The sequence below is a fragment of the Terrapene carolina genome, unplaced genomic scaffold (genome assembly GCF_002925995.2).
Source record: "Terrapene carolina triunguis isolate 2854851 unplaced genomic scaffold, T_m_triunguis-2.0 Scaffold33891, whole genome shotgun sequence".
NCBI lineage: Eukaryota > Metazoa > Chordata > Testudines > Emydidae > Terrapene > Terrapene triunguis.
Window position 1 is genome coordinate 6,798,735 of NW_020698242.1, and position 13,895 is coordinate 6,812,629.

General features: G+C 41.2%; 1 protein-coding gene across 1 annotated transcript in view; it reads left to right on the forward strand.

The window, feature by feature from the left end:
- Window positions 1–13,895, forward strand: part of LOC112106861 (1-phosphatidylinositol 4,5-bisphosphate phosphodiesterase gamma-2) — an 86,709-nt gene that overhangs the window by 57,501 nt on the left and 15,313 nt on the right. The window contains exons 15-23 of the mRNA XM_024200325.2: window positions 2,355–2,533; window positions 3,270–3,470; window positions 4,586–4,705; window positions 6,060–6,240; window positions 6,823–6,891; window positions 7,903–8,012; window positions 9,278–9,374; window positions 11,143–11,209; window positions 11,446–11,603. Of these exons, the coding sequence (XP_024056093.1) occupies window positions 2,355–2,533; window positions 3,270–3,470; window positions 4,586–4,705; window positions 6,060–6,240; window positions 6,823–6,891; window positions 7,903–8,012; window positions 9,278–9,374; window positions 11,143–11,209; window positions 11,446–11,603 (1,182 nt within the window). The remainder of the gene's footprint in view (window positions 1–2,354; window positions 2,534–3,269; window positions 3,471–4,585; window positions 4,706–6,059; window positions 6,241–6,822; window positions 6,892–7,902; window positions 8,013–9,277; window positions 9,375–11,142; window positions 11,210–11,445; window positions 11,604–13,895) is intronic.

Consider the following 13,895-nt stretch of genomic DNA (forward strand, 5'->3'; position numbering starts at 1 on the left):
TGATTTTATTAAACTGAGTGAAATGTCTGATTATGCGTATTTAACAGACCAGGCATGACTACCAACTGTTAATATTCAAAACAATTAGACAGATGTACTGGTTTGTTTTCAGGTGAATCTACTTTGCCTGAGTATTGAATAAAAGATAACCAAATATCTAAGTATTTTTGTTTATTTTAAATCGGTCTGTTAATTTTCCCATAGCAACAACCTCTCATTTGTTTTAACCTTTCCTTTATGGTAGGACTGACTTTCTTTTCCAATGAGAGATTACCGATAGCCATACAGCTACTAACAAAAGAAAGGTTAATTCTTCATTTCCTTTTGTGTGACCATTTCCACTAGAAATCCCCAGGAGAATTTCCAAAGCATCATTTGGGAATAAATATCCAATAGTTTGATATCTGGTTATATACTTTCTAGTGACTGGCAATGTTCCCTCTAACTTTTCCATGCATGTGCGAAATGAATTTTGTTATGTGCTCCAATATGGAGGTGATGTGTGGCAGGTGTGTTGGAGGGGGCTCAGGGCTGAGGCAGAGGGTTGGAGTGCAGGGGGGCGAGGGCTCCGGCTGGGGGTACGGGCTCTGGGGTGGGGCCGGGGATGAGGGGTTTGGAGTGCAGGCTGTCCCGGGCCTCTCTCCTCGCAGCAGCACCTGGGCTGGGGGCTGGGTGAGAGGTGCCTCTCCCTGCCGTGGCAGCTCCTGGGCTGGGCGAGAGGTGCCTCTCCCCACTGCGGTAGGTCCAGGGCTGGGGCCGGGGGAGAGCCGCCTCTCCTTGCCGTGGCAGATCTGGGGCTGGGGGAGAGGGGCCTCTCCCCGTCGCAGCCCTGAGCACCTGCCCGGTCCTTGATAGGCTGCTGTGCGGCTGTGCAGCTTAGAGGGAACTTAGGTGACTGGAGATATCCACCATATATGCATAAAGCCTCCTTCTTCAGCATAACTTCTCCAATATGTCATCCTGTTCAGCATATATTAACTTGATTGGTGCAAGGTACCATTGAAACAGTATCTTAAAGACATTTTCTTTTATTTGTTGCCACTCCTCTGAGGTTGCTGGCCCTCATTTCCAGATCAAACCCCATTCCTCTGGGATAATTTGTCTATTCTGGTCCCTTTCCCAGTGTATCACATATGGACATTTTTGGTTAGGAAAATTTTCTGCAAAGATTTGATATAAATTAATTATAATGTTTTTGTTTCCTAATTGACCGGATGCCATCACTTCTACTAAAGTTATCTTTCTATATAGACAGTTTTGCTAGAAAGTTGAGAAACATAATGCCTATCTTGAAAGTAGTGGTACCATGGGAGAGTGGGCCATTTAAAATGATCTTTGATCTCTAAATAAGTTAGAAAAGTTTCTTTACTAGGTAGCTGGTCTCCACTGCTGTATGTATTCCACTGCTCTCCCAATCTTTAAGTATCAGAGGGGTAGCCGTGTTAGTCTGAATCTGTAAAAAGCAACAGAGGGTCCTGTGGCACCTTTAAGACTAACAGAAGTATTGGGAGCATAAGCTTTTGTGGGTAAGAACCTCACTTCTTCAGATGCAATCCAATCTTTAAAGCTCTCTGGCTTGACAGCACACCTCTGTAAATAGCACTTGTCATCCAAAGGTCTTTCAGAGATGAGCAATTATTATCCCCATTTTACAGATGTTAAAGCTGAGGCACAGGACTCAGTAAGGGCTGGAATTTCAGCGATGCCTCAACCTGGCTTCCATCTGTCAACATGGAAGTTTGCATGTGCGCTCTTTCATCACTAACATCTGTATGCACAGTTCAGCCACATGCAAGCCAGATCACCTGTTCATGCAGGTTTTAATGGTGGGAGGGTCTCATATGATTATTCAGGGCTGTGATTAGCTAAAATCCTCCTGTCAAAAAATCCTAGAATAGAAGCTGCTCTGATCTATAAGAGTATGTTCTTTAAGTTTCTGGCCACAGATCATAACTACTTGCACAAGTCTAGGAAGGTGAAAATCTTTTGACTGTAAGCAACCTGAAAAGTGATCTGACTTACCTGAATGCACATTACAACCATAATAAACCTCTCCATGCTGAGGAAGGGGGAATATGAAAGTCCTGACACAGAACTTTTTGAGGAATATTAAGAAAAGGTGCACAACAGCCATAACCTCCCACAGCACGTGGCTAATAGTTGGTTTTTCATTTGATAGCAAACCATACTTCAGATTTTAGACAAACATTCCTTCTTTTTTTTGAGGGTATTGAAAGTTCAAGGAAGCTAGAAAATTGACCTGCCATTGTAGAAGTCCTTTTAACTGAGACAGAACCATTTATTGTCGTGGTAAAATACCAGTTAAAAATGGAAACTCTTCTCTTGTGATCTAGGACGTGAAACGTACTGAGCTGCACTGCAACGAGAAATGGTTCCATGGGAAAATGAAAGCGGGGAGAACAACTGCTGAGAGGCTGCTCCAGGAATATTGTGCTGAAATGGGTGGCAAGGATGGAACGTTCCTAGTTAGGGAAAGTGAAACTTTCCCTAATGATTACACCCTGTCATTCTGGTATAGTTGGTTTTTTGATACTGGTGTTGTTTATTCTTCTATGTTGCATAAGAATATATTTTTTAGAAAATATGATTTTATAGCTGTTATGGGAGGAAGTAGGAGTGGGGGATTTAGTGCAGTTGTGGAAAGATCACACTTTTTTGATTAAGGTGCAATTTAGTCTAACGTTGGTAGGCACGATTGGGCTCCATTTGGGGTTATGTTCATTGACTGGAATAGGTAATAGAGGTCTAATTGGTCTAATCTTCCACTCCTCTAAAGCTATAGGAGCATGAAGGGTTTGTTACAATATTTCTTCAGTATGTGGGCCAAAACTGGATCTCATTTGCACTGGTGTAAATCATCAGTTTCCAAGCTGAGCAGGTAGTTTCCCAAGTTCATTTCCATTGGCAGAGTTTGATCTTGTTGATAAAAGAGGATGTCCCTGTAGGGGAAAAATAAAAGATTTTGCCTAATTTTTCCCAGTCTGGAGTTATAAGTAACAATATATCAGATAAAGCTACTGGTGAGAGAGCCTTCTGCGCTAATTCTACAGTGATGCATATTGGTACATTTAAAACTCTGTAGGTTGAAAAGAACAACTCCCAACAATCTTATTATTTGTTAAAGAAACAACATGATTTGCTGCAACTTTATAAATTCACAAACTAGAATTAACCAGGAGCAGGTTAGAAAACATCCTAAACGTCCATCTTTATTAACTGTTATTTTTCCTCCCTCTTCATTTCTTAAGGAGGTCAGGTAGGGTCCAGCATTGCCGTATCCGTTCTAATAGTGAAGGAGATACCATGAAATATTACCTGACCGACAACCTCACCTTTGATAGTATCTATGATCTCGTTCAACACTACAAGGAAGCCCACTTGCGATGTGCTGAGTTTGAGCTGCGTCTGACTGATGCTGTGCCTAACCCCAAACCTCATGAAACTAAAGAGTATGTACAGATGAAGGGAAGTGCTCGAGTTGTTATGTTAAAGGGTGCAACTTTTTGTTGTCGTATATGGCCATGGATTTCATGCATTCAGGGACACTTTGGTAGCAGCTGTCATGGGAACAAACTTCATTGATTTCTAAGAACCTTGAAAGATTCAGGTTATACTCTGGGCTTCATGGGGGGCTAATGGTAAAGCAGGTACTCACTGGTAACTATATGCAATTCAGAGAAACAGTGAAAGCTGTAATTCACCCAGAGGATACCAAGTCCTTCCTGTCCCCGCTCCCTTTCTTTGCTTGCTAATTTAAAGAACTCAGCAAGTAGGGTTAGGTGTTGAGTTGTTGCCTGTGGTCTGGCAACTAATTTGGGGAATTCAGAAGTTACTGTTCATGCACCATGTGCACTTTTGGTCCATTGTTTGCTCTACAGATCAAAAAAGAAAGTTTGCTTTGTGTGCAAAACATATGTCCATGACTTTAGACAGTTTTCATGTTCTGGGGTCTGATTCTGTACGGTCCTATACATCCTGAGATACCTTTTGAAGTTAGTGTGAGTTGAGGGTGCCTTGTAGGATTCAGCTGTTTTTGTTTTTACATCACTGGGTGGAGAGCCACAACTACTGTAAATTGTTCTAGCTCCACTGAAATCAGAGCCAGATTCTACCATTGTTACTCATCTTGAGTAGTACTTGTGAGAGACAGAATCTGGTCCTAAGGAAGTATCTAATGTCTGCTGTTTTTCCCTAGCCGATATCGGGACTCTTCCTTAAAATCTTCCACGTCAAAACTCTGACTCCAGTCTGGCATTTGGTTATGAACAGATAAAGCAGCATTTTCTGCCATTGTTCTATGAAGACAAGTTGATTTATGTTCTATTACTATAAGCAGACAAGGTGTTCTGATGTTTTCCTGATGGTTTTACCCCAAATAAGCTGATGTGTTACAGTATTTTGCTTTAAGATGCTGTCATATGTGCCACGATGAGGAAAATCTAATGTATAATTTATCTTGTAATGTCTCAGGCTATAATTCTAGTAACACCGCCAGTTATTCTTACTGAGTGACAATTTGACAAGCTTTGTAATCGCTTGTCCATTTTCTTTCCCTCTACTGTAGTTGGTACTACCGTAACCTGAGTCGAGGAGAAGCAGAAGACATGTTGATGCGAATTCCTCGAGATGGAGCGTTTCTGATTAGAAAGAGAGATGAGCCTGATTCATTTGCCATGACATTCAGGTAAGAAAAGACACATGTGACTGTACAACATATAGGGCCATTCACGCTCTCTGGTTTTGAACATGAAAATCTTCCTATTGTAGCCTTTGCATGAATAAAACCTGAGTTTGCTCTTGCAGCTTAGGTAGTTAGCCACACAGTTTCTTGATGTGCACACATAAGTGGATGCATGGGCAAAATATATGTGCACGTATGGAGTGGATAATTTTGAGTGTGGCTAAAAACTTGCCCCAGGATATCTCATACTGTAGTGTGCGTGTGGACCTCTCTTGACTTCTGTGAAACTGCATGCCAGTGCAGTTCTCTGTGCCGGATCAGCACTGCGGACCCCAGGTCTCTGACCAGAGGAAACCTAGTTAAGTTGCATAATAATTTGAGGTTCATTCATTCAGCATCTGTTACATTATGCAGCTCACTAAAAATGAAAGTTGCCATCTGTCTGCTGTTAAGTATCCTTGCCAATAGTAACTGCTTTATAACAACAGTTTCTCTTATTGAAACTGTGTTTATAAGAACAGTAATATACTCTATTGCAATTTTGAATCATATTAAGTTTCTTTAATCATGTCTGTTAATGCAGTATAGAATATTGTCTTGGAGAACAGATACATGCTGTCTTATTTGTGTACTTTACTTTGCATTGAAGATTTCCAGACTTCTCAAGTCTGCAGTGAGCTCTAGTTTCATCTTTCTCCTATTGGGAAGATAGGGTATTAAAGTCCATTATGGATTATATACAGTAGTGTCCTTATGCAAACACTTCATAGCCAGAAAAGTTTGTAGGTTTGAAAAGTTTGTAGGTATCCTCATGTATTGAAAAGTGGTTGGATGGTGGTTTTTACAGTGATTACCAAAAATTCAAAATTTTTTGCTTAAGTGGATAGGAATTTTTCCTTTAAAAGTAGATTGCAGTGGCTATCAGGAGCATTGTAGGGATAAAGTAGCCACTGTTTCTGGGGAGACTGCTTCTCGTCACCTAATAGTGATTGACAGTGACAGGCTTCCAAAGAGAATCTTAGTCCAGATAAATCCTTTTTGGCTAGATGACTGGTGAAGAGAGGAGTCTGGAGTGTGAGGGTTAATGGGGAAATGAAAACAGGAAAAAAAATGAGGGTATTTCCAATGCTCTACATATTGGAGATGGGTGAGACAATTCCTGAATCTGTTCTATTTGTGAGTTGAATGGGGGAACCTGAAATTAATTGGGATAAATGAGGCTTTGGAAAAGTGTGGAACTTTGTTATACATTTAAAACATGTCAGGGGATAATGATCCAGTTCATGGTAAGTGAGGTTTTACTGTGTTAGGCCCCAGTGACTTTTAAAGTATCACAGCACCTGTACTAATTCCACAGAGCTGAGGGGAAAGTGAAGCACTTCAGAATTCGACAAGAAGGCCACCACTTTGTGCTGGGCACCTCTGCCTATTTTGAAAGCTTAGTCGAACTGGTGACCTACTATGAAAAGCACACGCTGTATAGGAAAATGAAACTGCGTTACCCTGTGACTGAGGAACTGCTAGAGCGCTACAGCACGGCAAGTGATTACCTTTGTAATGAAGTGATTCAGTGAAAGATAAACACCATCCTCCTCCATGGTAGGAGGTGAAGGAGATAAAATTCCAAACCCACCCAGAAAAAAAAAATAACCATGTACATCAAAGCAGCTTCTTGCAGCTTAGTTTTTTGTCCATTAAAGAAAACCATTTCTGTAAGCTAGGAGACCTGCAGTGATTATGGAACCAAAGCCATAGAACCACCTGCTAGTTTTTTCAGTTCCACATAATAATCTCACTCAGCATCTCAAAGTTCTTCACAAGCATTTAATGAATTAAGTGATATTCCTGTGAGGTGATATGGTCATAATACTGTTTGATCAAAGATAGGCACAGGCAGGTTAAATGACTTTCCCAAGGCTACATGGTGAGCTAGTGATAGAAATGGGCCTCTAACAGAAGTCAGGGCTCCCAGCTCTAGTCAGCCCCACAGTTTCTGAATTGCTGAAGTGATACTGTAGATACGTGTGTACAGCACATAAGGGTCCCTTATTTGGTAGAACAGTCCTGTTGTAGATTTAAAATATATTTCCTTAACTCTGTTTTTTCCTCTCCGTTTTTAGGAGAAAGATATTAATTCGCTCTATGATGTCAAGATGTATGTGGAGCCTAACGAAATAACCCCATCAGTGGTACGTTTATGTTCAAGTGATTTTTCAAACTAACCTTTCTGTAGGTGCCTGAAAAGATATCAGAAAATTTGTGTTGATTTTTCTGGTACTTTCAATATTTGTATCTGGCTTGTGGGGTGAGGTAAAACTCAAGAGGGGTATAATTTTTTCAGCCCATCCTCCAAAATTGCACCTATGCATTTTCTATATGCAAAGCTAGTATTTACTCATCCAGATGAGAAATCAGGCACCTGGCTTCTCAGTGTGCCTAGGTGATCCTGATTTCGCATGCATGCTTGTGTGGATGTGCCTGGAAATTTGAACCTACATTTATGCACCAAGTAAAAATGATTACTCGTGCAGATCAGGGTTTTGCATGCAAATGAAGGTGGACAGTCTTGCACACTTTTTATAAAGCACTGAACTTTTAAAATTACTTTTATTATGCATTTGTTTAACATTTAAAAACAAATGGCATGGTAAATACATATTTAGTTGTAATTCTCGCAAAAGCCAGCTTGGCTGTAAATGCACATTCAGCTGTAGTTCTTTCTCTTTGTGACTAATGATTGTGAATTATTGTGAAAGAATTCAGGTAGAAGTAAATTCAAGATAAGGAAATTGCTTGTCCTGATAGAAACTTGGGTTTCCTAGAGGAAATTTATTCTGTGGTATTGTTGATGAGGTTTTGAAGGGGATGATAGGACTGCTGCGAACTCTGATGAGACTGCATCCCAAGCCTTAAGCCTCAGATTTTATCTGGGTGTATGTAAGCAGGGATGATAGCTCATGGTTCTCTGTGTTGTATAACCATGCATCCACAAAAGTAGTACTCTTGGCTGGTGTTTGAAGAATACTGGTTAACAGTGACAATCCCTTACACCAGCAGATGTCACTCTGGAACCTTAGCGTTAAGCTTACCAATTCTAATAAAGAAAGAGATCTAATTTCTTTTTTCTTTTGAGATGGATTTATTAATCATTTTGTGACCTGTCCCTCTCTCTGACCCCTTTATTTTGTTTCCTTTTAAAGCCTCAGAGAACAGTGAAAGCCATATATGACTATAAAGCTAAAAGAAGTGATGAACTGAGCTTCTGCAGAGGGGCCCTAATTCATAACGTCACAAAGGAAACAGAAGGCTGGTAAGTTCCTTGTAGAAGAGCCGGCATGGAGTGTATGTGATGGGGAAATTAATTCCGCTTTGTGCGGGGGGTTCTTAAAATCTCTGCTTCTGACCCAGCCGCTGTTCTTTATACATCCCAGAAGTCGATGAAGAAAGAAAATCCCCTTTTACTTTTCTCAGCTTCACACCTTGACACACATTGTTCCTGCCTGGCTTTTTGACAAGAAGTACTGTAAAGTGTTTGGTAACCATCAAAGAGCTTTTGAGAGGAGTGACCCTGTGGATAGCACTCTGTACTGCTGTGTGACATCCAGGTTTGAGTCCTAGGTCCAGTCCTTTGCTGTCTGGGATGGCAGGGGTCACTGTCTTTATCAGGAGGGAGTGACTTGCATCGCTTGGTAACTGCATTGTGGACAAGCCAATAATGAGGTTGATGGGATCTGAAAGGAGTCCCATCTGTCTCTCCTAGATAGTGACATTGCTAGCCCTCAAAGGAAAGGGGTATCCTTGTAGAGAAATGGGCAGGGGAAAAATCTTTCACTGGGAATAGCAAAACTTGCTATGAAGGAAACCAGTGCTGCTCTCTGGAACAGCTGGCAGTAGTGATTCCAAATATGGCATGACTTGATTTTTTTTTTCTGCTACCCACATTCTTTTGATGATCACCCTTTATTGTAGCCTCAGCGCTCCCTTCATTGCCTTCTCCCACTGTCATATCTGTACCTTCCCCATACCAACAACCTATGCTCCCTATCTCAGAGTGTCAGGCCTGCTCCCTTTCCCCATTCACATCCCTCCCAAAAAACCCCTTCTTGCAGGAGACCCTCCAAAGGCTAACCCTGTGTCAGTGCAGCATCCCTCTCCAGGCTTTGCACAACACCCCTGGAAAACCAAAATGGGTTTAGGTTATCTCCATCCTCTGAGTATCCTCCCATAAGTTTTCTTTCCTACCTGGCTTATACATTGATCGGAATGCTTAGGAATCTAATGTCCTCTAGTTGTTTCCACAAAGCAATCAACCACATAATCATCATCATGTTTAGTGCTGGAGGGGAAGCTTCTTAAGTCATTAACTGCAGTTTGCAATAGCTGCAATCCCTTTGAAATCACCTACCACAGTTATTAATCTCTTTGTTAGAGCTTTTAGCTACTTCGTCACTTTTATTTTGGCAATGGCCAACTAGCAAGCTGGTTTTGGGGATTAATGACCAATTTATTGAGGATTATTGCTTAATTAATGGTCTGTGTTTGAAGGTCTTCAGTTGTCTCTTTTTTTAATTTCAGGTGGAAAGGAGACTATGGAGAAAAAGTCCAACACTATTTTCCATCTAATTACGTTGAAGACATGTCAACTGATAACTTTGCAGACCTTGAAAGCCAGGTGAGGAGTTCAGGGTTTGGTTCATGTCTTCCATTAGCACGATGCTGCCCTCTGCACACTGAGCTGGTTTCTCTCATTCATGGGATTATAACTATATGTTGTGCATGATGCAGCCTTAGCACAGAGTAGAAAAGTACACATAGTGTTTACTGTCCTTGGGGCTGTGCAGACACAATTCTCTTCTGTCCTTGATGCCACTAGTTGTGCTTGGCAGGTTATTCATTATGGAACCGCATTTGGGGAGAGTCGTTGATGGGGTGCGTTATAAGGAGGCCATAGCAATTCCCTGCAGGCTAAAGATTAGCATACAGTAACTCCTCGCTTAACATTGTACTTATGTTCTTGAAAAATGCGACTTTAAGCAAAACAATGTTAAGCGAATCCAATTTCCCCATAAGAATTAATATAAATGGGGGGGGGGGATTAAGTTCCAGGGAATTTTTTTTCACCAGACAAAAGACATTATATACAGTATAAGTTTTAAACAATTTTAAACAATTTAATACTGTACTCAGCAATGATGATTGTGAAGCTTGGTTGTGGTGGTGGAGTCAGAGTGTGAAAGAGGGTGGATCATCCAGCTGCTCCTCTTGCTATTCTTTCCAATGTGCTGGGCGGGGCTCAACCCCCGGCTCTGCCGCAGGCCCACCCCCGCCCCACCTCTTCCCACCCCTGCTCCATCCCCTCCCCCGAGCGTGCCATGTCCTTGCTCCTCTCCCCCCCCCCCCGAGCTTCCTGAACACCGCAAAACAGCTGATTGCTGCAGGTGGGAAGTGCGGGGAGGGGAGAGTTGCTGATCCTCTGGGCCGCTGGCGGGCGGGAGGCGCTGAGGGTGGGTGTGGAGGGAAGCTGATAGGGGGGCTGCCAGCCCACCCTGGTTCCAAGCCCCCACGGCCAAACAACGTTATAAGTAAACATTGCGCAGCTTTAAATAAGTATGTTCTCTAATACATTGGCGATGTAACAGCGAAACAACGTTAACCAGGACAACATTAAGTAGGGAGTTACTGTACATGGTCAGATTTTCAGATAGATGTGTGGAACAATTATGTGCCCCATATAAGCACTTAATTTGCCAACATAGTTACTGCAGTGGTTTTTTCAAATGGGAAAACGGGGTGTACAAATGCATCTAATTAGCTGTTTTCACACCCTGTTACCTAGTACATAACTGAGCCAATTGTGCATGCCAAAAGCATGTGAAAATGCGTTCCAGAGTCTTGGACAAAGAGCAATTTAATCTAACAAATGAAAGCAAAAGTCTGAGTAGGCAGTTATTAAATTGCATGAATCCTTTTGGTTTTTTAAAATAAAATGTTTGATGAACCCTCAGATCAGTGATGCCTTGGGGGTGTGTGGGGAAATCTATATGAACACTTTGGTCTTTCTGGTATTGTAAAGGAAAGCTTTAAAAATGAGCAATTATGCCAGGACAGTAGCTTTGTAATGTAATAGTCAAAACACTGCATTTGATTTCTGAATTCAAGTGGCAAATGTTTACCAGTTGGAAAACCGTGAACCAGTCGAAGTGAAGACTCTCAGATGAACCAGGGTTATTCCCAGCCTCACTAGTCATCTTTCATCCATAATGAGAGATCCTCTCACTAAAAATGAACTTTTTAAACAGAGCCCTTGGCAGTTTCTCCGTGACATTGTGGGCAGTTATAGGCGGTTAACTTTGTGTTTAATTTTTGTTATGCATCCTGTGACTACTGATTAAAAGGGAAAAGATTAAGAGAATCAAATTAAACCCATTGTTTCTTCACAGATTATTGAGGACAACCCCTTAGGAACTCTGTGTCGTGGCATATTGGTCCTCAGTACATACAATGTCGGTACGTACCCTCTGGAACTTGTAGCGGGATTCCTAGGTTTTCCTCCTTTATTTGGGCTGTTTCCCCTAGAGCAGGAAAGATGATGCTATCTATTCAGCCTGACAAGAGATTTTATCATAGTGGAAATCTGTATGGTTGGCTGCTGCATTGAACCAACCACTCATACAGCGTGCAGTTAAGACTAAAAGAGTTAATAAATTTTTGTATGTCTCTGTCGTTACTGTGCTGTCCAATAGTAAAAATGCCACAAGGGAAGCATGACAAGGCTTTTGTCTTCGTACTGGAACCCAAGAATCCAGAAGATCCTCCTGTTGAATTTGCAATTGATACAGTGGAAGAGCTGTTTGAATGGTACCAAGACATCAGGAAAATCACATTGAAATCTACAGAAGAGGTACCAGTAGAAAAGAAAATTTTTGTTTTATTTTGCAGTGGATAGTTATAAAATTAGGAAATAATGAGACTTCAGCCTTTGAGAACCACCTAAGCTCCCCAAGCCTCACTAAAGCCTGAACCCCTGAAGCCTCTTGCATATTTATTTTACAGGACTTGGTTTCTGTGGGACTATTTACAGGCTTAAAGTAAAACACCTTGCTAATCTGGGTCTTGCTTTCTAAATTTTCAGGCCCTTTAGGAGAGTTAGCAGAACATCAGCCATCAAAGAGAATTTTAACACTTTCAGCAGAGTTCTCCTTCAAGTTGCAAAGTAGCAGCCGTGTTAGTCTGTATCCGCAAAAAGAACAGGAGTACTTGTGGCACCTTAGAGACTAACAAATTTATTTCAGCATAAGCTTTCGTGGGCTACAGCTCACTTCTTCAGATGCATAGAGTGAAACACACAGACAGAAGATATTTATACATACAGAGAACATGAAAAGGTGGAAGTACGCATACCAATTGTAAGAGGCCAGTCAATTGAGATGAGCTATCAGTAGCAGCAGAAGAAAAAACTTTGAAGTGATAATCGAGATGACCCATACAAGGTGTGAGGAGAACTTAACATGGGGGGAAAACTTGAGTCTCCTGTGCTTTATGCTTTGTGTTGTTGCCTGCATCTATGCAAAGTAGATAGGAAATACTAAAAAATGATAATGGTAGTGTTTTACATCCACTTTGCACAGGTGTAAGTTATGGCATGCCTCGTGCAAGGCAGTGGAGAACCAAGCTTGAAAAGTATTATAGTAAATCCACTAATGTATGTGCTATCTGAGCTCCTTTGCCTAAACGTCTCTTCATAATCTTGCTTCCTACCTCTGCTGTCCAGTGAATGCATTTGTAAAACACTTTCCTACTTGTGCCAATAACTTTATTATATACTAGTAATAATCTGCAGTTTGGAATTCTTTATCTTTATCTTCACCTGGGTGTTTTCCAGATTTCTGAAGATTTCCCCCCACTTCAGCTTCTCAACTCAGGGCTTTATCGACTTTGTCATCCCTGTTTTATATCGGCACTAACTGTGTCCTAGGAATGGTCTATTTTTGTTGGTATTCATTCCTGGTTAGCTTATCCTTAGAAGCGTACTTTTAAGAATGAGTTTACAGCACCTGGAAACGCTCCGTTGCTTGTGAAAACATTGCTTTCAAGTGAAAGTTGTATGTCTATTAGGATGTTACACTGCGGTGGGTCGCTGTGTATTACAAAGAGATAATAGCTTATATCTGCACTTCTCCAAGGCTATGTCAGTTGATAATACTAAATTCCTCTTTGCTTTTCTTAGACCACAGCACACAGTCTCTGGTCTGGTGACTGCTTCTGGAAAAACGTCTCTCTGCAGCTCCTGTTTTCCTCCCTCCTCCTGCTGTTGTGAGAATTTCTTTTGGAGATTTCCTATTTCCTACTGCTTTGTAGCCTTTTGTACTGAAGCTAGTAACTGTTCAGTATGTGACTCCATTTATACTTCCTATCCTGCAATCACTTCTTGTATCTTTTTTGTAATTTTGACCACCTCTTGCTAAATTCTACCTTCACTTGATGCAGGGCTCTCATTGACTTCAGTGGCTTCTAATCTCCACCAGCAATGGCCATGAATAGCTGCTGCCTGCCAAAGTGAGGAGTAGCCTGGCTTCCCAACTCCCATTTGAATGGGTTGCAGGTATCCTCATTCAGATCCCACAAGACCAAGATTTAAACCATCTAGTGTTGCAGTAGATTATGGACTTTTCAATAATGATGCCTGTTTGATCGTAAATTATTTTTTCATACCTGGAAACGCTGACTTGCTTTGCAAAAAGTGAACTGCTGGAGCAGTGCGCTTTGCATTTGGAGGCAGCTGGAATTCAGTCTTGGAGTCACAAGAGATACTTAATCCTGATCGAGATCATAAATAAGTGGAGAGAAACTTCATTATGCTTTGCATTTTTTTTGTCTGTGCATTTATATGAGGTGTTGAGTCAAGAGTTTAGCTAGATTTATGTGGATGTACATAAAAACAGTAATTTAACTGCCAGGTTTCTTTATACGATTCCGATTCAGGAAAGTGCTTAGGCCCAGATTTTTAAAGGTATTGAGGCGGTTGCTGCACTCAACTTTGCAATGTCTGTCTCATTTTGAAAAGTAATTTGGATACTTAGGAACCAAAATCCTATTGAAATAGGTGTTTTTATCTAGTAAACACTGGATAAACACTGTAAATGGTTATTTGCCTCTAAGGGTCTGTCTACACAGAGCAGTAATGTGGACTACA